The 25,402-nt window shown below is 35.1% G+C and overlaps 1 protein-coding gene across 1 annotated transcript; it reads left to right on the plus strand.

The window, feature by feature from the left end:
• The first annotated feature begins 19,460 nt into the window (after positions 1–19,460).
• LOC146141178 (receptor-type tyrosine-protein phosphatase epsilon-like) lies at positions 19,461–25,184 on the plus strand. The gene is made up of 12 exons (XM_083392835.1): positions 19,461–19,538; positions 19,605–19,733; positions 20,318–20,457; positions 20,809–20,944; positions 21,078–21,178; positions 21,413–21,501; positions 21,673–21,746; positions 22,084–22,206; positions 22,276–22,395; positions 22,921–23,060; positions 23,721–23,856; positions 24,012–25,184. Exons 1-12 carry the CDS (start codon positions 19,476–19,478, stop codon positions 24,156–24,158), a joined length of 1,398 nt encoding a protein of 465 aa, XP_083248961.1. The 5' UTR covers positions 19,461–19,475; the 3' UTR covers positions 24,159–25,184.
• Positions 25,185–25,402: the final 218 nt, after the last annotated feature.

Here is a 25,402-nt window from a genome sequence, read left to right on the forward strand (position 1 = left end):
TTTAACGCGCACCCCTCTACAATAAATTGGGTTCGCGTGGACCAAGGTGCGGGCATGGAATTTTTAGGGAGACTTCATAAAACCAATAATCTCTAGAAACATACTGTTTTCGGTCAAAGAAGTGTTAAACTAAAAAGAAGTCTCAATACATTTATGGAGAAGGCGGCAAAGTGTTTTGTATACCTTTGTTGACTCCATTGTAGTGGGTCAGCTGTTTCCTTAAAAAACGCCTGATGCAATTCCTGAAACCGCCGCACATTAGTTTGACGTAAAAGCTGTCATATACGCGCGTGGTGGGTTGGTTGTATGTAGTAAACTTTCGATGCACTCTCAAGCCGAGATATGTATGACAGAGTGTTAATAGACCACGTAGTTCTGCTAATTTGCTGTTGTTCTTCTTGTGGTAGGTCAGTGATTCACAACCGGCAGGCCACAGCTATCAGAAAATATAAACTATAACCTGTTTTCTGAATTAATTAATTACAAGCGGCTGGACATGAATCAAATCATTTGCTAACTTCAGCATTGTCTTATAAATATATATTATCTTTAATGCTGGGCATTGACGAATAAATGTCGAGGAGCACTGCTTTAGATTGTCGCAATGCTTTATAATATCGAAAGCTGTATATTTACATAGCATTGAATGTGTATGACAGCATATCATTGAATGTTGTCTGTTTTAGCATGTAAAGAAATGCAAATACCACATTCGTAAGAAATGTTGTCGGCAGTAAATGTTTTAATAGCGCTTAATGTTTGGATAAGCTTTGGATTTGTTATTAATTTAGAGCAGTGGTTTTCAAATGGCGAAAGCTATAACCTGTTACAATTTAATCGATTTTTCAGTGGTTTAGCATAAATCAAATATTAGCTGAGTTGTTCTGTTTAGTCTCAAAAATGTAATGGTGACGCGAAAGGTTTTAGATTGTTGTGATGCTGTATAACAGGGGTTTAAAGGCCCGCTTACACTACAGCTGCACTAAGCGGAGCTGAGCTGCACTGGGCGTGAAATTGTTTCACTGCAGCTGCAGTGAGTGAGCTGCACTGGGCGTAAAAATCGCTCCAAAATATAACGTTTTTCTATAGCTGCTCTGGGCTTGAGTTTAGCAAAGCGTGAAACGCCCGCCACAATAGAATTTAAATGCAAATTACGCTTCTCAGTGCAGCTGTAGTGTAAACGGGCCTTTAAACTTATTTTAACGCCCACCCTTCTACAATAAATTGGGTTCGCGTGGACCAGGGTCTAAATGTGATTTTTGGAGATTACCGTATAAAACCAATAATCTTTAGAAACATACTGCTTTCGGTCAAAGAAGTGTGAAACTAAAATGAAGTCTCAATACTTTGGAGCATATTGGTCGGAGGTTGTAGTAAGACGTAATAATAATATCAAAGCCCATACAAAAGTAGGTAGCATTTTGAACGTTTAAAATAACTCCTTATTCATTTTCAACATCATGTTTCATTTTCAGCATTGATATTGAAAATGAATAAAGACTTATTCGAAACGTTCAAAATGATACCTACTTCTGTATGGGCTTTGATATTCTTATTAGTCTCAATACATTTATGGAGAAGGCGGAAAAGTGTTTTGTATACCATTTAAACACTTCTAATTATACACCACGATTTCAATTAGTTGTCCATGGACCCAGAACAAGTAGTCAACGAACCCCCAAGGGGTCCATCGACCCCAGTTTAAGACCCTTTCTATAATATCGAAATCTGTATCTGTGTAGTAGAGCATTGAATGTGTATAGCTTTGAAATGTGACTTTGTATAGTATCGATTGTAAAAAAAGCAAACACCACATCCTTTACCTATGTTTTTAGCAGTGTTTTTTTAGATTAAATATTGGGATTGCCTGCTTTGTATTGTTGGTTTAGAGCAGTGGTTCACAAACGGAGAGATTGGACAGTGTGTCGCGGGACTTTTAATTAGACTTATTCTATCAAAATAGGTATGCACGAAAGGCGCATATTGTTTAACTCTGTATGTTAAAGGAATTTATCTATTGCTTTACCGTGTAGTAAGGGTTATTGTAAGGATGCATATTGCTAATGACTTACAAATCTAAAAAGGTCGAGAAGATCGACGTCATCTTGATTAAGACGTTTTGATGCGAGCTTGTATTATATTCAGTTAATGTGACTAAGAAGTAAATCAAAGCATTGCTTATAAAAGCATTACTTGTAATACTTGTATTGGTTTATAATGTTACGATTACAGTCTGCCGCGAATTTGTTTATTTTCTTTGTGCGCTGTATGTTGAAAGGTTTGAAAGCCACTGTTTAGACTTTAGAGCTTCACTAGATATTAAATGACAAAAAACTTTAGGTATAACAAGAACTGTTTAGGAAACTTGCCACTTAACGAAAAAAGTTAATGTCTTATTTTTTTGGAAAAAAGACTAGAAAATGGCGATTCTTGTACCACATTAAAATACTTATGTTTTTTTAACGAACAATGAATAGTTCTTAGACAGAATTTGGAGTAATTGTGTAGGTTAGATCGCTACTACGGTATTTTACAACAATCATTTAGTAAAAATAAAAAATAGGCTATTTTGTGAAAACCAAATAACGTTTTGATTACGATTAAGACAACTCATTCTTATTTCCTTAAAAATTAGATTCTACATTTTTGTAACGTTATGCAGCTATTTTGTAAAATACGTTGCCTACAGTACTGATTCCGATGAAAATGTTGTAAAGTAGCCTTGTGTATATAGTAATCAAGTTTAAAGTAACCACTAGTCTAACATCGCGGTTCTTTGGTGGTCTTAAGCCTTGTCTTTAAACTACATCTTTCCTAAATGTAAGACGTGACATATATACGCATAGCATATTAAAAGCCTGTACCAGACGTAGCATATTAGAAAGAATCTCTTCCGGTAGTGTCATAAATACGGCTGATAGATATTACAACATTCCATACGTGATGATTTTTTTTGGCTGGTGTAATTAGCCATTGACGTATAGGGATGAGGAGAAAATCGTGCATTTCAAAACGAAAGTATATTTTTCTAAAAAAATAGGGATTTCGCCAACGATGTAAATCCACATAAAGTATACTCTTGCAATAGAATAATTTCATGCAAACAACGTTTATAAACTATGTCCCATAATAAAATAACTATAATTATTTTGATATTTAGGCAGGAAAGGTTTCAAAAACGTATGTATAATTAGTTTTAGCCTCTATAGTTTTAGACTCTGTAAAAATGACAAAAAAAAAGCCTCATGAATTTTCTTTCGGACCCCCCCCCCCCCCCCTTTTTTTCGTAAGTGACATTACATTTTTTGTTCGTTTTCTCAGGGTTTAACTCACCGTCTGAAGCTGCATGTTTTTTAATGTAATTGGGTCACGCGTCGTGCTAATGCAAAACCAAAATCAAACGCAAAACGCCGTTTTTCGTTGGTGTAGGACAGGGGTCGGCAAACTACTGTAATTCATCGGGTCGGTCGCCTCTTTGACAAATGAGTCCATTTCAAACACTTTTTGCCTATTTTAACTACGTAAGTGCGAAAAATTTCTCGCTTCACGCGAATGATCTTTCTACGTCCGGTTTGTTTACGTTTTGATGCTATCTTTTAATAGATCTTCTTTACCGTTGCGCCGTGGAAGGCTGCCAATGTGGCGCGTAAAAATCGAATTTTAAACCAAACAAACGCTTTTTTTCGCGCTTTGCTGTAACACTTAATAACACAATTCTTATTAACATTTTGTGCGGCCCGCAAATACCTTCCTGAGTTTGTGACGCGCGACTAGTAAAAGGTTGCCGACCCCTGGTGTGAGACGTGCTTGTATTTTAGCTGACTTGGCACACATCTCGGCTCAGATGTTGCGCTAATCGAATAACACCCGGGAAAACGATTTTCGTTTAGTATTGCAGGTGGCGACAGAAGTGCTTGTAATTTAGCGTAGTCCCGTACATGGATCTATAAAAAATCAATCACATATATTTCACGGTCTTGTTTTCGTTTATCCCCTAAAGTTAACGATTGCACAATAAGCGCCTGGCAGGAGTGTGGACGACGCACGTGTTCACTTTGCATCTAAAGCAGTGGTTCTCAACAGGGGGTCCGCAAAAAAATCTCAACATACGTTTATTACATCATTCAAACATGCTTAATTACAACCTGGGTAGGTGAAAATCACATTGTAACATTTTGTAAATCGCAGAGTGTGACGTAACACTTCTATTGTGATGTAACACAAATAGGCATTACAACAGCTCCATGTAGGCATGTACTATTGTACTGGTTTACTGGATTTTAGTTTACGCTATCGTTCGCAAAGATGACATGTGTGATGCGTCTAGCATTATTGAAACAGACCCACGCATTTCAGGACTTGCTTAGGAGATGCAGCAGCAGAAATGACGCTGGTCTTGAATCCTACCAGAACCCACATCATTTGGGTTAGGGTGAGGTTTAGCGTTTGGGTTAGGGTGGGCCAAATATAAAAATGAATTTAATAACACTTGAACCACCCACTCCCAAACGATAACTCGCACCCTAACCCAAATATTGTGCGTTGATCTTTAATTGTGGTAGGATTCTTGACCAGCGCCACATATATCACATCAAAATAAATGTGTCATAAATCAATTTGGTGTTGTTTGTTACTCAACATGAGGTGCACTAGGCAGATATACTGAGTTAGTAAAAAGAACTAAACCCAGTTATAACATCAGAAAAATGTAAGGGGTCCGCGACCACTTAAAAGCACCAAAAAGGGGCCACGGGTACAAAAAGGTTGAGAACCACTGGTCTAAAGGTTCGCTTTTGCTGGATGTTTATTGGTTGTTTCATATGATATTTTTTTTATTGATGACGTTATTGCAATCGCTATTTTATAACGTCATATCCGTCACTATTTTATGACGTCATTAACGTCAGACGGAAAAACGGGGAATTCCCTAAGTTAAAAATTGGGGAATTCCCTACGTTGAAAATCCACCCCCCCCCCCCACTTTTTGGATTTCTGGATACGCCCCTGCCTACATGCATAATGGTGTTAATGTTGTACTCTTACAGCACGGCAACACTTTCATTACACAGCAAACATACAGCTTTCTTGCCAACTGCAGTGAAAAAGTACTTTGGCATCCAATACTTATTAAATTAAGGGAAAATATTGATTGTAACTTCTAAATCTAGTTTGGGAACACACAATACAAACCTTAAAAGCAACAATACCTAAAGCAAAAAATCAAAAATACCATAACAATAAGACCAACGACAGAATAAATCAGAACTTAATCGTCCGAATAAGACATAAATCTTTTGTAATAAGTCCTAAATTATTTGTAATAAGGCCTAAACGACTAAAATAAGGCTTGCAACTGTAGGGAGAGGGTATGGGACGATCGGGGGCTACGTTCGGACGCCCTAGTTTAAAGAGCGCTGTTCGAGCGCCGTTGTTTTGAAACCTGATTTTCTAGTCCGGGGTTATTGGTGGGTAATGGGTGGGGTGAGAAAATGGGTTAGGGTTGGAATATAATGGGAGTTAGTAAAGTACTTAGGGGTGGGGTTTGGGACTAGTTAAAAGTTTTGTAGGCCTGATTCTGGTCATTTAGGCCTTATTCCAAACTGTGTGTTATTCCGACGTTTATGTTGTTCGTATTTCGATATTATGGCTGGAAGCCTCTAATTTTAACCCAAAACTAACTAAATAAACAAAAAATACGAACTAAAGAACTAAAAAATAACTAACAATCACTATTATTTGACGTAGTAAGAAAGTATAGTTGTGGGTTGCGGCAGACTGTTGCCGCGGGCCATATTATCATGTAGGACCGGAAACTGTCTGCGGGCCGCTTAAAATTCCATCGCGGGCCGTATGTTGCCCGCCCATGGTCTAGCCCAGTGGTTCTCAACCTTTCATACCTCGTGGCCCCCTTCGAATGGATTTTAATCCTCGTGGCCCCCTCGATTTGAAAAAAATAGCTAGAATTGTGTTTAACGTGTTTACACTTATTCTATTTTACAACGTTAATAAAAAACACTTCGATTGAACGAAAGCCAACGAATAAATACACTAAAAATCCGAAATCGGGTAACGTCGCTTCCTGGTCGAATCGTATTCATTTGGCAAAAAACATCGGCGGCATCATTCCCTCTTCGGGATGCTATTTATCGCGATGATTTCTAAGTTTGAGGGACGTAATGACGCATTTGACATCACCACCGAGCAGTGCAGGCACTGCACTGTGCACAATTATGGCCGTCTCGTCTAACTTTTGTGAAGCCAAAAGAGACGTAACTCTCGTACCATTTGCGAATTTTTGACATTTTTTAACACAAAACCTTCTTAAAGCTTTGTGTAAAAACTTATTTTCAATAGTAAACCTCTGAAAGTATGTGCAATTCAACTATTCTTCGTTCTGTTGAGCTTGCTTTGACCGCTTAACATAATTAATTTTACCACAAAATTTATTCAGTGGAACAACAACAAATCTATCCCTCAAAGACAAAATGGTTATATCGTTATTTGACGTTTTGTGACAAAAATGCTCAACTTGCTTGTATTAGTTTTGCTATCATTCTTGGTTTACAAAACTGAAGTGCTTGGCTGGCCGGATGCCGCCCGCGGGTTTCGGTAAATCAATAATTCAATAATTCCTCGATGCCTCTCTTTGCGGCAAAATAAGCATAAAGTTCGTATTGAAAGTTGTAATTAGTTTTTCTTTCCTGAACATTTGTTGTTGTTTCAACTCAAGGCCGTCAGAGACAAAATTTTAGTTTTACAACTGTCCGCAGTGCAAAAAAGCTTGCCAACCCCTGGCTTAACACTCGCTAAAGCCATAAACTTCAAACAAACTTGATTCTAGATTTGTATTTTTTTTTTTTAAGAGATAGCACTATTGTAACGAGTAACGGATAACATTTTTGATATGTAAGTTTGTAGTTTAATTGAATCAAACATGATGTGCTGTTTTGTGTTTAGTCTGATTTTGATGTCTTCATTTCGACTTGCGTTTGCATCAAGTAAGTTTGGTAAAAGTATTTTTAGCATGCCTGGAATTACCCAGATACTCGTGTTTTTCGTTGCGGTTAATATTGGCTTGATAACATTGTCGACAAAATAAATGTTTTGAACTTACGATGCAACCAAGTGTGCTTACATTTTCCAGCAAAATAAATGTGAGCCTACGGATCCTTTTATTTAAAATGCAGCCAAACTTCCGGTAAATGCTAAAAAACCTCTATTTGGACACAACTTTTGTTAACTAATTATGACAGGCAATAGACCACTGATTCCCAAACTGTATGCCGCGGAGATTGTCAAGTGTGCCGCGAAACTTGTAATTTCGGAAAAAAGAGTATTTGAATTACCAATATGCATACATGCAAGCATTTTAGACTTAAACAAGCCCTATCCACTAGCAGGTATTAATATTAAGATATTTACATATAGTTTGTTGTGTGTTAAGGGCGAATGTAAAATTACTCTATTGTTGTTTTGTGTACTAATTATGACAGCCAGTAGACCCAATGCTGCTCCCTTTGCCACTAACATTTGTGTTTAATCTATTTTAACCTATATTTTAAATTATTACTTATCAGACGTTTTTATGAAATATTTTATCGTGTTATTTAACGTATGTTAACATATTCTGAAAAAAATCCGTATCACTGGTTAACCGCAAAATCTCTAATACAAAACAACAAAGTTCTAATAGTGCAATTTTGGTAGAGAGTGATAAAAACATAAGTTTTCTCCTGCAATACCACGCCTTACTGAACTATTTTCTCTGGTGTAAGTTAGTACGCAATTGGAATATTGCACTAATAGCCCAAACACACCCATCCTAACTTCGCTAGACTAATATATAATTATTACAACAGATTGCGCACCTAATTTATCACCGGTTGGAGACAGCGTGATCACTTTATCGGATGAGTTGAGCGATGCGTATACGGCAGAGGAAAGATGCGAAGAGCTAGGTGGATATTTGTCTGTCACAAGAGAAGCAGATGTCAATCAAACTGTAACTGAGGCCGCAAATATAAAATTCACAGGAGGTGAAAGCATTATAAGCTAACTTCATATAAGGCAACCTAGATATTTAAATAGTTGTTCTTCTTATTTTTTAGTAAAACACGTTGTAAAATATTGTTCTTCCAGTAAGTGAAATTAATACAAACTCAAATGTAAACTCTTTTAGTAAAAGGCAAAAGATTTACACGTTGTGAAAACAATAGTATTATTATTATTATTTTCTTAACTAAAATGTACATTCTTTGTTATGTACGATAGATACCCAACGAGTTTGGATTTATTACAACAACCACACGAATAATCTTTACAAATATTCGTTATCTTCAAACGAGGCTTCACCTTGGGTTAGTCCCCAACATCTCGGACATTTGTGGTATATCGACCTTTATACATTGTAAGTACGACTATGGTTGTTTAATTTAAAGATGTGACCTTATATTGAGCATTACAGGTCAACAGATACATATATTCCAGTTCGTTTTTGTGAGCATAAAAGTTCTACAGAAAAGTGGCTTGTTGCAATAAACAAAGGGTGCCACCATGGTGAGTAGCATGTAATAATAATTGTTCTACTTGTGGTCGTAATTAAACTAAATTATCTAGACTGGCCGGAGCAGTTCGTGTTATATGGACTTAACTCACAAAAAGAAGGTTACAAAGCTATTTACGCGTACGATGAGGGTAAACAACCCTACTCAATGAGATTGACCGATGTTAAGAATGACAACTACAATGGTTTTGAAAATAAGAAAGGAACGTTTTACGCACCAGGTAATGATGATAAATATGGTAGTGGTTTTCACTTTCACTTAGAAAATATAATATAAATGCCGAACATAATCAAAGCGCTATAGAATGTAAGAATATATGCTATACATAAAATTACAACAAAACGAATATTTGATATTGCTACATGCTTTTCATTAGTAATATAAATAACGAACATAATCAAAGCGCTATTAAACATAAGAATATGAATATGTTACTATACATGAATTTGAATTAAAAGGATGTTTGTTTTTTCTACATATAGTTATTACACGAGTCTGGATATATTACAAATCAAGCGACAATGATCATTACAAATATTCGTTATTGTCAAACGAGGCTTCACCTTGGCTTAGTCCCCAACATCTCAGACATTTGTGGTATATCGACCTTTACAACTCGTGAGTATGTTATCTATTAGTATTTTACCAATGAACGATTTGAAAATTTGTTAAACTTTCCAGGTCAACATTCTCAACCAGTTCTACATATATTCGCTTCTGCGATTACGGGTCTGGAGAGGATAAAAAGTGGACTGTTGGAGTGGGCCAAAGCTGTGGAAGTAGTAAGTCGAAAAGTTAAATTTCATTTATTGAAGATAAAAACTGTACACAGTATGCTTCGACTTGCAGGTTGGAACACGCTGTTCACTTTATACGGACGTAGTTTACCAAAATCAGGATACAAAGCTATTTACGCTTACGATAAGGGCAAACAACCATACTCAGTAAGACTGACTGATGTTGAAAATGACCACTACAAAGGATTTAACAACTGGAAAGGAACGTTTTATGCTCCAGGTAACAAAAGCGCAATAATAGGACCACATCCAATGTTATTAGGCTTATATTCTTTTAGTAGTCATTAACGTGTAAAATCGCAATGGTGGACACTGTTGGTCATATATTTTGTAAAATTTATATGTTGGTCATATGTTTGTTCTCAAAGAAACTTACAAGTTTAAAATAGAATAAATTCTATTTGTACGAATGGTTAGACCAAATTAATTCTAGTGTTTAGGATTTATAGAAACAGGTATTGTGGCTTCAAGTTCAATTATTTTGTCACGCAAATCAACTAAGAAAATTGAAGACCAGGGAATTTTTTTACACGTCGTTTTTTTGGTAAATCATACAACTCCCCCAGAAAACACTTAAAACGTTGTGTAAGCACTGATTCTTCTGCGCTTTTATTGTGATATATTTTCATTTGGGAATTCTCATACTTGACGCATCACTCCACGTTTTATGCTGCAAAGGAACAAATCACTAAAATATTTTTTGATTTATTTACAAAGACGTTGAGTTTTTCCCGGAAAACCGAGATGTCTTTATCGGGGCTCGATTTAACGAGTCAACCCAACAATGGAAATGGAGCGATGGTGAAAATGCTACAGAGTTTACAAATGTCGGTCACACGGTTTGTCAACAGAAAGTTTGGGACTTTGGTAGTAACCAAATTTTGAATAAAGGTTGCAACGCAAAAACAGCATACTACTCTTGTCAAGCAAACTGTAAGTTAGTGTTTTGCCTGTTAAAATGAATTTATTGTTTCATCAACCAAATGAGCAAAAGCAATTAAGTTGCTATAGTTTTGTTTGTTTTTATAACCGGTTTTACACACTCGGTTTTAATCTTAGGTATTACGTAACTGTTATGTTTGAAATTTACTCAGTTTTACACGCATTTGCCAAAGTTTAAGAAATTAATAAATTTAAACTGCGAATTTAACAATGGTAATTTGTATATGCTTTTGTATACTCTCAATTTAAAAATACCAAACAAGGAGAAATCTTTGGCCAAATGTTATGCTTACTAAAGCTATTTATTTGGGTAGGGGAAGGGTTAGTGTTTGGGTTTGTCCAATATGAATTTTATTCTCCTAGGTCAATAGATGCCTAAAAAATACATAAAACAGTTTTGATTGCTGCGAGTAGCTGCATTAAGCATTACGTCATACCTTATCCTGCCTTGGTCTCAACATTTCGTCAAGTTATTTTCCCCAAACAAACCCATATGTTACGCTAGCATATTATTGTAAAGTTGAATTTATTCGCGTTTCGTAAAAGTTTAGTGTAACGTGAAATTGGCTTCGGCTAGCAGTGCTATCGACCAAACACCTGTTAAATTTGATGACATTTGTGCTGCATGTAACTCTCAACCATAAGTTTACCCAATTTTCGGTATTTTTCAGTTGAATTTTTCCTGACAAAAATAAAATGCAACTCCACGGCCTTGCAAGTCAGTTGGAACATGTTATCTTTGGCAAATAAATATAGCAGAACTATAAAGGTGAATACTGTAATAAACTGCAAAAATAATTTTGGCACCAATCTTAATTGATAAATTTTTTAAGGTTACTATCAGGGCTTCACATAGCTTCCCAGAAGTTAAAGTCACCCACGAAAGCCAAACGATTCTCAGAGGACTTACTCCTGGTTTGACTTACAATATATCGGTGAGTTAGCATTTTTGCTCTGGGTATTACAATTCTTGTGCGTCTTTTCCCAAAGTGTCAGCTTTGTAAAAAATCCACATTTTTCCGCTATTCTTCAAAGGCTTTAAATAAAAAAATTGATTTTATTTTATTTAAAATACCAACAATTTTATGCACGTGCAACAAAAATTAAAACAACACTATGAGAACAAGTTAAAATCAAATCAGTTATAATAAAGCTACTAAAGGTTATTTATTTAAGCCCACACTCCGCCTTACAGGTTACAGCGAACCTAGATTGTGATGATTGGAATGACATCACTTTATCACGAACAATAAAAATGGATCCCGGAAGTCCTAATGACGTCATATACGGCCACGTCATCAAATCACAAGATAGCTGTCACATTGACTTCGCAAATCCACTCCCAAAAGGAATTTTTAATCTTTCGGTAAATTTGTAACTGACAAAACTAAAAATGTCATCTGCTTTAAAATGGTTACTAAAACTTAAGAAAATTTTTTTTGTAATTTGGTTTGCAACACACATTTTGAACGTTTCCAGGTCAACGTAAATGCAGATAAAACCTTACATTTTACCAACGAAAATTGCAAAGTTGATATTTGCAATCTGCCGATAAAGCTTTCTGACTTTGATGGACATGGAAAGCTAACCTTCAATGTAAGACAGTTATTTCATGACAAACAACCTTAAGTTACTCTTATACTTTCTTTGTGATTTAGATTTCAGCTTCAAATTGCGAGGGATTTACTGACATGAAACCAGTTGCTGGTAGCTGCTTTGCACCTGACTCTAGCGCTCCACCAGGTACAGTATCACATATTGTTACCAGAAGCATCTTTGAAAAGTAACCGGCATACTATTTTAAAGCTTGCCTATCACTACAAAGTCACGGGGATTCGATATTTACTCTCTCGGATGATATTAATGACGTCACAACAGCTCAGACCAGTTGCAAATCGCTAGGTGGCACTCTCGCCTCAGTAAACCAAAGTAATTTATTCAACCAGGTGTACCCTCTGCTTTCCGATAAATACTTAAAAGGTAAGCTAATTTCACAATAGAACATATATTTCACATTTTAATTTAGTAAATATACGTTTCTATTTTAAATCTTTCAGATATCCAGAGAGTTTGGATTTATCGACTAAAATCTGACAACCAAGTTTATAAATATTCGTTCACAAATACACCGGAAAACGATTGGGAATCTCCAACAGAAAACGACCATTTGACTTACTTGGATTTGTACAACAGGTATTGGAAACCAGCTGTATTAATTTTGGTTCATCATAACTCTTTAAAATATGTTCTTTTTCCAGACAAACTAACGATGATGACACTTTGTACTTTTTAAACTCCAAAAACTCTAAAAATTGGCAAATTTCAACTGCAAACGACAAAAAAGGTATTCGAAGTTTATTTTTTTTCTAATTTCAATTATATGTTATTCATACCGCCTAATTTTTATTAGATTGGACACAGCAGTTTGCATTGTTTGGGAGAATAAAGCCAACTAAAGGGTTCAAGACAATTTACATGTTTGAGTCAAAGAACACAGGATCCGTCAAACTAAAATCCAGCAATACAGCGGAACCAGCATTCAACAATATTGGAGAGTTTTACATTCCCGGTAAGATAATTTATGATTAAAGCACTCCAATAACAGCGGGTCTCATCTGATTTTATCTGGCGAACTCTTCATGCTTCTCCGAAATAATAGCGAACTTAAGTCTTAAAATAAATGGAATTTGGCGCACAACAATTAACATAAAGAACACACGCGATTCCATTGTCAATAAAAACCAACAGATCTTAACACCACCAGTGCTTTTGGTATGGCTGAATTGGTGAAGCGTTGCTTCATAACAAATAAACAAATTACCTTGTATTTTCCTCAATCAAAAATTAAAAAGCCCAGTATCAATGTATGGTCCAACCGAAAGAGCTTCACAGGCCAGACATTATAATTCATTAGGCTAAAGCTTTAGGTTCCTTAAACTAAATTTAATTGCAATGTTCCTTTTTTAGACATCAACGTTCGATTTTCCGAGATTACTGATTCGGACAATCCGCTGTGTCCAATGCTTCACTATGGAGAGAGTTGGCAAACGTTAACAAACTGTCCAGACAAACCTGCTTATTATGCTTGTACTCTGCCATGTAAGTTATATTGCTTCTTACTAGTTAGGTCTTTGGTTCTTAAACTTTTTTACCGCGGACCAACAAATTTTGTTTTGCAGTGCGTGGACCACGGTAGGCAAGCTATTGTCATAGATGGTGTCATAAATTTACGTCACTATAAAAATAAAAATCAGAAATCTGCAATTTTCGGTAAAAAAAATGTGAAAATGGAGTCGAAATTTTTTCATTGCTAAAATGTTTTTTTAATTAAACCCCTTTCATTTGAAAAGTTGAACTTCTTAAATGCACCCTAATATTTCAATTTGGCCTTTATGTACCCCTACAATTAGTTCACGGACCAAGATGTCTATGGACCCCAGTTCAAGAACCCCTTAGGAGATAGTAAAATGTTAAGAAATGTGTCGTGTTTTCACAGTCATTGCAATAGTTGAAACAGTTCAATGTGATTCCACAAGTTTAAGTGTAAGTTGGGATGACAACCTGCTTGGTTTGATTAATTCCGTCTCAAACCTCAACATAAAACAGGTAACATTTATAAATGTAGCAAGTTATTACAGCAACAAAGTACATGTTTTATTCTACTTATTAGATTGCAATCAGCGGAGACGATATAAAGGACAAGCAAGTGGATTACAATCAATTTGAAACAACCATCGGAAACTTAAAGCGAAGAAGAAATTATACGCTTAACGTAAGCGGGAGTTAAGGCTATCTTTTAACTATTTCACCCGTAATATTTTATCCGTGATCAACTGCGTATTTTATCCTTAAATCGATAGCTGATATTTGGGCATAAGGTATCACAAATAAATGGTTTAAATTCCTATTTCAACATCGTATCTTTTCAAGCCGATCCGATACCAAATGACGTCATTATTATGGTCCAATGGGTAAATTTATGAAGTTGAAACGTGCTAAGGTAATATTTACTGTGCTACTAGACCAAAAATTGCTATTGCGTTTTGAATCTTAATTAGGCCTACTTTCGATGTTAATTTTCTATTTTGTGAGCGTTAAGTTTCATACCACTTGGAATCGGATATTGACACCGATCTGCTAATATCGCACTTCTATAGCTTAGCTTATGCTCTTTAACCACCCTATTATTTTTCAGGTATCAGCTGTGTTCGAAGGTTGTGTGATTGACCCAGTGCATTTAACATTGGTTGGTGAGACAGGTTATGGCTTGGCTGACCCTGTTAAAAGCGCAAGGATTGACCAAAGTACAAGTGTTTGTACTGTGGTTATACCGCAAGATGAAAGTGGACACGTTACTTCGTATCGGGTAAGTTTTAGTTATGGTTTTCAATACAGGAAGTTATACATATTTTGGACCATAATGGTTGGAGGTTGTAGTAATACGTAGTAAGAATTCCAAAGCCCATACAGAAGTAGGTATCACTTTGAACGTTTTTAATAACTCTTTATTCATTTTTATTGTATTGAGAGGTCATAAATAAAGAACTTTTCGAAACGTCGCCTCGCTTGACTGGTTTTTATCGTGCTAAAGCGCGCTAAGTCTAGCACGCTCGTAAGAGGTAGGTTAGTCGCTTAATAAGTGTGTTAAGCAAATTTCTATCTCTTGGGTTGGCGTTTACTTTGCGATTTGTTGTTAAAATTATAATTCATTTCATCCTACTTATATACAGTTATCTATTAAATATATTTTCACCAATATTTTAATATATATATAGACATATTAGGCTATAGTAGGTATATGGACATTGGACACATTAGGTAATGGGTATTGTTAATATTATTTGCAGAAAATAATAAACAGTTATCGTTTCCACACAATTTAACCATTTGAATTAGGTTTATTGTACATATCGCTACAAACTAATGATGAATATAAACAAAATCTGATAATTGGTGCCTAGGAGTTCACGATTAACATGGATTAAAGTTCGCTGGGTTTCCGCCATTTTGTAGTTGACGCGCATAATGTGCTTCATGTAGATCAATTCGTTTTCCCTCGCTTTTGTAGACATTCGCGCGCTTTCTGACACGGGTCAGCTAACACGCTCATGTAGAGAGGCTTACTGGGCCTCTCTACATGAGCAAAATAAGTGAACTAGCGCGCTTGTCTAACACACTTAAAATGACGCACGATGACGTCGCCTCGCTTGACTGGTTTTTATCGTGCTGAAGCGCGCTAAATCTAGCACGCATTTCATCTTACTTATATAGAGTTATCTATTAAGTATATTTTCCCTAATATTTTAATATATAAATATGCATATTAGGCTTTATTAGGTATATGGACCTTGGAAATATTAGGTAATAGGTATTGTTAATAAACTTTTAATTTAATTTAGGCACAATACAAAATGCTTTTACCTGACAATATTAACATAACAACTTACCTAATTTTAAAATTTTGGATATGTTTCTTATATTGTGGCTAAATTAATTTTTGTAGCCTAAAATTTATCTTTAAATTAATTTGACATATTTACGCACAGTAACAATAATATTTTAGAAGTAAATTTGTTTTAAGGAGTTCGTATTTTTAGGTTTCGGCAAACAGTTCAGAAGGCACAACATACGAGGAATATGAAATAACCGAGCCAAGCTCCGGACACAGAATGAACATGTCGTTGGAAAAACACGGCAGCCAAAACAGCGTCAGTTTCCAGGTATGATAAACAAATAAAAACAAAACTGATAAATAAGGTGCTAGTATTCTTGGAGAATGTTGTGATTAAAATCAGGTAAATATGCGACTCCTAGTTTTAGGCAATATTATAAAAAGGCGCTCTTTCGACAATGGCTTAATTATTCCATCCCACTTTTCGGCTACCTATACACAGAATGCATTTGTTTGGGAATGATAAGTAGGAAGCATAAATTGCCGAAAAAGCTTTTTTGAGAAGACGGGTGCTGGTATTAACACCATATTTCAGGTATAATGTTAATTATAAATATGGGAGAGTAAAATAAACTGCTGCCCAGGGCTGCGGAGTCTAAGTCAAACCCAAGCTCGAGTCTCTGTCCTTGATAAAGTCGATTAATTTTGCTTGATTTGGAATCGATACTTCGGTTATTAGTAAGACTACGCAAGACTTACTACGCAAAGTCCCGAGTCCAACTTGTACATGCGTAGTAACAATATCGAAACTGGGACCGCCAACTGTTAATTTCAAGGTCGAATAACATATGTTGGAATATTTTAGTCGGACTCGACTTTCATTTTTTCTCGTGAGATTGACTCGGGTTGTTTTTAACCGACTTCGCCGATCAGTTTCAGTGGAAATAGTTGGTTATGTACAGTTTTAAAACACGCAAATCAACTGCTGATTATTTTAGATCCAAGCCATCACTTGCGAAGGAGCGAATGGTTTTGAAGAAGTGGAAGGATTGTGTACATCGCCTGAGAGTAAGATGCGGTTATTTTATTGCTGTAATAATTTGCATCAAGTTACTGTTTTAAGTGACACAACTTTAGGTCAAAACCTGTCTTGACATAAGTCATTTTGAACAAAGCTTTGACTTGTTTCAAGTCATTTCGAAATAGATTTAACTAAGGTTTTAGTCATTTAGGCAAATTTGTTGGGCAATAAAGTGTCTGATTTGTCGATACTTTGCTCACGTAAACCTGTTATCTTATCTTGTGGCTGTAAAAGGTTTTTTACTTGACTTCCAACGGCAAAAAGTTAGGCTGGAAATTTATCTTGAACTCGTTTATTTTAAATTACTTTTAACAGCAGTGTGACGTTTTCAGAGAACATTTACTTTCAGTCCTAAAATATCACTTTTATTCCAATAGTTACTGTTCCACCCTCTAACACCTCTAACACTGGTGCAATCGTTGGATCAATATTCGGAGTTCTGGCCGCCTTAGCTTTATGTGCTGCGGGTTTTCTCTACTATAAACGGTAAGATCTTTAATATGTGACATTGGTCGTAACACATAGAAACTGTTTTGTATGTTCAGCAGGAACTTGAACAACAAAACAGAAGAAGTGATGGATCCAGATCCACGTAAGACTAAATTAAACTGTAGGGTGGTGTAAATGCGTGTTTAATTAAAAATGATATAAGTCATTTCGATATCACATAAATCATGAAAAAACCTGATACTCACTCCTCTCTGAGGCTGCATAGCTCAATTGGTAGAGCGACGGTACTGGCTTGACCGGAGGTTGTGAGTTCGAACCTCAGTACAGGCTAGTTGTTTTTCTAGCCTGCCCTGCTTGTATCATAGATTGACAGATTCGGTGAGTCTGCGATGGCTTTCGGTGTACTAAACCTGATAGCTTTCCGTAGGTTATATAAAACATTCTTCAATTATAAACGATAAATCAAAATCTATGGTGAGAGTCGAACTCGTAACCTAGACATATTAGGACCATCCTTTTATTTACTCTCTCCCCAACGCATCCCTTTTCCTTTATAGCTAAGTGGATACAGCGACGGCTCTGTAATGAATAGGTGACCAGGAAGTACTTAAAATCATACCGCGTTTCGGGTAATGTCGGCGGCACTTTAATTGCTTTTAAACCAGTCATGTTAGGCTTACCGAAATATTCGGTGTAGGCCTACTACTAAACTATTAGACGTATTACTTGTCTAATTAATAAACTGGTAAACCGTCACTGCAATTTCTAAAAAGTTATTTCAAAACATATTGTTAATACTCGATTTATTCTTCAATATTTCAAATGAAAGTCGCAGTATTTTTCTCTTAAATATGCACCTTGCAAAAAAACTAGTTTAATTACCGGTAGAAGACGGGACCTTCACATATAAAAAGTGTTAGGCGAGTTCTACTCGTAAAAAATATTAAACTTTTTATTTATGCTCATTACAGCGGCTATGGATGACATTCACATCTACAGCAACACAGCCTTAGTTGCTCAACCGTGTTTCAAGGACACGCTGTTCAAACTTTTCCTTTCTAACTCACAAAACAAAAACAAAGACATGCAAGAGGAATTCAAGGTAGATTTTGAATACAGTTAATGTATTAAATAGATAAAACCAGTGTTATAATGACTAAGTAAATGACTTGACTTAAGTCTTTTGGGCAAAAATACTTGACTTGACTTAAGTCTTTTGGGCAAATGACTTGGGTTAAAATAAATTGTTTTAATTAAGATATTTTTGACTTGAGTTGCTCATAGTTTGCCGATTTTCATAATTTAAAGTTTTATTTTTTTGACAAGGGCTGGACTTGAAGTTGACTTGCTCTAATTATGACTTGACTGGGACTTGACTTGCGCAACCGATGACTTGGACTGGGACTTGACTTATTATTTATTCAAAAAGACTTGACTTGTACTTAAGTTATTTTACAACTGACTTCACTGTCAAAAATGACTTGTTTACAACACTGGTTAAAACAGTACATTCGTTTCTTTTTTATGTTGTAAGCTAGTCAAAGTAAACAAGTCAAAGTAAATAAGATTGGATTCTTATTGACGTAATTTGTTTGACTAATCTGTGTTTATTATTTTCTGTTTCTGATTTTGTTTATTTCAGAAAATCCAGGAAGAAAGTGCAGCAAATCAATCTTTAAATGAAGTTTCAAAACGAAAAGAAAATGCCGTAAAGAACAGATACAAGAACATTTTTCCAAGTAATAAATTGACCATTGGTCGTAGTTTTTATCTTTTTTAATAAATTTATTATTTTCTTCATTTTTAGATGACCATTAGTGGTAATTTTTAGCTTTTTTATTAAATATATCATATTTTCTATTTTACAGTGGACCATGCAAGAGTCAAACTGTTTGGTATACAAAACGATTATGTCAATGCTTCGTACATTGCTGTAAGAACGTGCATTATATTTATCGTATAGCTAGCCCAGTGTCTCTACTGCTTTCTGTAATAAGACTATTTAAAATGACTCTTTAAATTTTTAATGACTCAAAGTTTAACGCTAAGCCATAATTCTTTTTTTTGCTTTTTTAACTTTTTTATTTGGAGCCCAAAACCATATTAAGGTTTTTAAGAATGGAGTTACATAACGCTAGAAATCACATCATATTTGAAAAAAAAGGTATTTTATTTAGGGTTACAAGGACGAAAGGAAATTTATAGCTGCCCAGGGTCCCAGGTCGGCAACTATCGATGATTTTTGGTTGATGGTTTGGCAACAAAATTCGCCCATCATTGTAATGCTGACAGGACTACAAGAAAACGGCAAAGTAATTTAAAACTAGAAAAGCAAGCATGTAAGTTTATAAGGTTTAAAACCCCGTATTTTTTCGCAGACAAAATGTGAACAGTATTGGCCGGAGTTGGGTTGCAGCATAACCTTTGGAAATTACAAAATCAAGACTTTGGAGGAAAATAGCTTCGGTGGAATTGTTCAACGGAAGTTTTCTGTGGCAACGATTAAGGTGCAAAATATTGTTACAACAAACATATAATCTTGAGTACAATACAGTATGAAAACATCTATTAAATGGTTGTTGTAGGGAAGTGGCAAAACATTTGTTGAATTCGTAATATGAATATCAAAGCCCATACAGAAGAAGGTATCATTTTGGACGTTTCGAATTACTCTTTATTCATTTCCAACATCCACCTACTTCCATACGGCCTTTGATATGCTTATTACGTCTTACTACAACCTCCAACCATTATGCTCCAAAATTTGTTGAATTGTTGTATTTAAGCGACAAACCGTAATGGTCCAAAGTAAAGTAGCAAAATAGGTAGTACAGTGGTTGTACATACACTATAAAAGCTGATCACAAGGTAAAGTAAGTAAAAGAGGTGCAGATGGAGGTACAGTGGCTAAAGAGCTTCTAAACAATACTTTAGGTATAGTGACAAATCCATCGGTTGATTAAGAACAAATCGGAATTATGGTGTTAACTAATAGGTGAAGTAGCTTAATAATATTTTGAAAGTCTTTTTGGCTTTGAAATTCATTACCAAGTATGATCTTTCAATGAAACTTGATAAATCGATGTTTTAGGAGCAACGCTTAGTGATCCAGTTCCACTACATTGGCTGGCCTGACCACGGAACTCCAATAACTACAACTAGCCTTATTTACTTGAGAAAAATGGTCGAAGAAAACAATGACGGACGAAATCCTATCACTGTACATTGCAGGTGAAAAATAAATTACCATCACGGCTAAACAACCAATATAAAACAGTATTGTGTCACGTGTCAGATGGTATTACATCATAGCTGAAATCAATTAGCATTGTACGATACTAGTATCTGTCCGTTCCGAAATGTGGTTAAAATAGATTCTTCCAAGCAAAATAATCGTTTACTGGGGAGTTAATTCTATTTAAATAGTTTTGGTTGAGTATTTCATGTCATATTTCATCATTTTTGAGCAAATGTATGGGATAAAATATGAAGTATTCTACGTGCCTGGCATTTGGTCAACAATGCCTAATAAACCACATTTGTCGGAATTCGGAAAATATGGAATTTTTGTTTTTATTTTAGCGCTGGAGTTGGTAGAACTGGAACTTACATTGCAATGGACGTTTTGTCTGACGAAATCGACAACAATGAAAAAGTTGACTTTAAGAAGATGGTTTTGAAAATGAGGGAGAATAGATCTGACATGGTCCAAAACTGGGTGAGATTTACACAAGACATAAATAAAATTAATTAATTAAAGCAAAACCGTTTGTACATTTTATACAACTTTAATACAAATAGGCTACCTCACTGCATGAAAGGCTAAAATATTTTTTTTCGTTTATTTGTAGAAGCAATACGCATTAATCATGAAGTTGGTTTTGGAATACGTTTCTCTGCCCGATTCTGACGAAACAATTTCAGATTTTCAAACAATGACAGAAGCAGAAATGTAGGAAAACAGACCTGCTTTTATGCGTATTTTAATATTCCAAATACGTAATCCTCTCTTTTAAACCATTAAAAAGATTTTTAATCCTAAAAAATTGAATTGAGCTTTTTCTATTTTGCTTTACGTAAAGTTTTACATATCATGTTTTACCTTAACTTTTCATTATAAACTTAAACTTTTATGGATAACAATAACTTGATGTAAATTTGAATTTTGTCGACGTGAAATGAGCAGAGACCAACTGAGCAAGAAAGAATTTGAAGTTCTTCGCAAGTGGAGATATGGCAGCGAATGGATTCCAGGAAGCATTGATATAAACGCCTGTGAGTTTAAGCTATATCGATTTATTGTCGATTATTTTTACATCGACGTGTTATCAGTTAGCGGAAAAATTGGTATTCAATTTTGCCAAAGTTTTTAATTATGGTTGTTTGATTGTCGTATTGTCAATTATAAAAGTGTTGCTAGTTTCTGGTTTTACAATATTGTTTCAGATGAGGACAACGTAGTCAAGTTATGGTCTGACAATAAGCAGGAGATTATTCCAATGAATGCGTCTTACATTGAGGTAATATACCACAAAACATATTATTACAGTTTTAATACCAGCAACTATACCTAAAGTGCAATTAAGAAACAGTTTTTAGTTGTATATTAATATTTGCGTTTTCATTATATTTATCCGGGGTGCCTATAACACAGCTTTCATTAGTTAAAATTTACCTTTAAAAGTTGTTAACTCCATCGAGTTAAAGTGCTAATTGAAGGTAACATTGCAGATGGCTTCCTTTGACAAAAATCCAATCAATTTTGCTGGCGTTATTCCTTTAATTCGCAAAGCTTTGGAATATATAGGTATTTTACTGAACTGTTTATAAACTAAAAGCGTTACTGCTTATTTTAAGGACTTAAAGTTTGGAGGGAACTTTCTTGCAGCCCAGTGTCCAGAAGTAGGCCAAGAAGAGAAATTCTGGCAAATGTTGCTGATCAGAAAAGTCAACGTTGTCGTCTGTCTCATGCAAGAAAACGTAAGTCAAAATTTAAAAGGCTTTTATGCTTGACACTTAACTATTTGATGATTGTATATTTTTTTGTAGAACGCCTTGCTGTTCAATCAGACCAATCAACGTTTCGGTGATATTCAGTTGGATGTTATTAATTCACATGACGAAAGAAACGTTACAATACATGAGGTCGTAATTTGGTCGAACCGTCAGGTAACATATAAGAACAAAATTCTGTAGGCTGTTAAAGCTTCGCCTATTACATCGTAGTACCGTAATGAAGATTAGGCCGTAGCCTGAAACTTGTTTTCTTCCTGTCGTAAAGGAACGCTGTTCGCCTGAAGTAAACTTATGTAAAAATATACATATTGTCGTTCAGGTAAAGTAAAAACCCAAATTAATTCAATTTAAAGCAAAATTTAACTGCCGATCTCCTGATTTATAACAAACAAAAGTGGTAATTCAGTATTTTTTAACAACAGAATAAACTCAGTGTAAATACTGATGGGCTTCGGTTAACAGATTCCTATGCCTATGTACAAATCCATTTACTGTGGTAGCCTATTATTAGGTAGGTTAACATTTCTTATTGTGATTCAGAATATAGGTAAACCGGCATTTATTAAGGAAATTTTCCTGTAACCAATTAGTGTATCTCTCATCAGTATATAATTCGCCATACAATTGGGTAGCGTATGTAATTAGCTCTTATACAACATTTGTCCTAATTTATTAAAGGAACCATTTGAAGTCTGCGTGATTCAGTCAAACACTTGGCAAAAACAACCTCCAGCTTCCGACGATCTCATTAAACTTATTGAAAAGATGCATCAAATGAAAGCAAAGGAACAAGGAGACTACGTTTTAGTTTGCTGCAAGTATGTATTTTCTTTAAGGCTTTCAAATTATTGCTGAGAAATACGAGTTAATTTTAGAAAAAGTCGCACGGCTGTCGGCTAGTTTAGGGTCTTTAGAGTTTCTACCTCTGCCTTGCGGTAACTTTATCTGCCCAACGATATTCCTGGTATATTCTATTAATAACCCTTTCTCGTGAATGCTTCTGTCTAAGGTAGAGACCGTCTCTGTCTCTTGCCAAGGCCAGAAAAACTCTGGTCCTTCGCTTCGTTTCCACTTTTTGCTTCTGTTATGGAAAAAACCTAAACAAGTTAACTGAAAAGTACAACCAGTAGAATGCAATATACATATAAGATCGTACTAAACTCTTTCTTTCGCAAACATATTAAATTGCTAAATGTTTAATTAACGTATTTTGTATTAGGGGCAAACCGCTTGCTTTTTTGTAGCTTAAAGTTTACAGTTCAATAATTATCTACGTATTTCTGTTAAAATGTTTTTTCTTTAATCTAGTAAATAAAAAAAATTGCTGACGTTCGGAAAATTTTTTTATCTAAGTATAGGTTACAAATTAAGGTTCATTTTTTTCGTTTATTTATCATTTTTATTAATGTATCTATTAGATAAGCAAATGATTATAATTGTCGTGCTACAACCACCATTCCCAATTTTCGTTAATGTAGAAACGGTTGCGACAAAACTGGAACATTCATTGCCCTGGTGAACATTTTGGAACGTCTCAAGTCACAAAACAGAGTCGACGTTTTCCGGACCATCAAAGACCTGCGAGATATGAGACCAAACATGGTGGACAATTTGGTAAAACTATTTCTAAGTAAATTTGCTAAAGATTGAGTAGGTTAACTTTTAAAAACGTAATGGCTGAATATTGTAGTTAGAAGTAAATTATATGTAAGGTATACACAGAAGTAGCTAGCACCCTCAAAAACGATCTTTTTTTTATTTCGTTTTAGGCGCTTTACCGCTACTGCTACTCTGTGGTCGTGCAATATCTGTCTCTCTTCAACACTTACGACAACTTTGATTTAAAATCTGTTGAGGAGGGCGGGAAAGATTTAGGGGGGCACGAAGACCCCCTGTATGCAGTGCCTGCTGTTTGATATGAGACGGTTTATACTTTTTTATATCGAAAACTTCGGTGGAATTTTTTGTTTTTTATTCTTCCAACTGCGTGACTAATTTTATTTATAAGGTAAAACTGCACTGTTTATGAAATTTGACTTGTTAATAACTGTGTATATATCATTATCTTTTTGCAAATTTATATTTATACTTTTGGTGTTGGCCTAGAATTCTACCACGCGTTCAAACAATTCTTAAATCAACACATATTATTTGGGTTAAGGTAAGGGTTAGCTTTTGGATTCGGGTGATTGAAGTATTATTATTATTTTTATTCTCCAAGTTTGCCATTTTGATTTTGACGACTCTTTTTGTTACTGTAGCTAAAAAAACAAAGTGATAGGATTTTGGACCAGCGCCGTTTTTGTATTAAGGCTTTTTAAACACTTATACTGTATAATATCCAAAGTTCAAGTCTCGCGTAGAGGCAAATGGAAAGTGCGACAAATCTGGGGGTGGTGCGTAAAATTGGGGTAACTACTAACGATAAAATAATTGGGGACAAAACATTTTTAACGCACTAAAGGTAAAAACGTTTTACTCGCTTGTTAGACATAGGGTAAAATTGAGGTACTTTTTCTATTTAGGGTCAGCTTAGGATTAGCATGATAAAAAGATCGAGGTTGCACCACATTTTCCACAGTGAAACATTTAACATAAAGGTACCTTTGCTTTGCTGTCTCTTTCTACACTGTTTTGAGATTGTTTTGTTATTAAACTGTTTGTTTGACTTGCACTGTTAACGGTGTTTTCGCCAAAATATCGGCACTGGTACCAGGATAAAATACCAAGCATCGGATTTTCACAATGTATATTAACTGGCGATAGCTGCCATTGATTGGTGGTTTAGCGTGGTTATTTTTTTCAACTAAGGGAGAAAGGTTCACAAAGTAAAATCACAGTTATGTTGTCGTTTAAAAGTTGAAACGTATGGTTAATAAGGTTGAATTAACATATACATTAAGTTTAAGTCAACGCAAAACAAAATCTTTAGTGACATGTCTCTTTCTGCACTGCCTTGAGAATGTTTTGTTATTAAACTGTTTGTTTGACTTGCACTGCACAGTAATGTGTTTCAAAAATCACAGTGTTCAATACCAATTTTTGTATGCAAATATATGCTTTTTTATGAGTGAATTGCACTTGTTATTGCACTTGATGTAATCTGTGTTTGCACTTTATCCATCAACACAAAATATATTTACCCCAGTCACTGTATTTA

Source organism: Ascidiella aspersa, chromosome 6 (genome assembly GCF_963924565.1).
Source record: "Ascidiella aspersa chromosome 6, kaAscAspe10.2, whole genome shotgun sequence".
NCBI lineage: Eukaryota > Metazoa > Chordata > Ascidiacea > Phlebobranchia > Ascidiidae > Ascidiella > Ascidiella aspersa.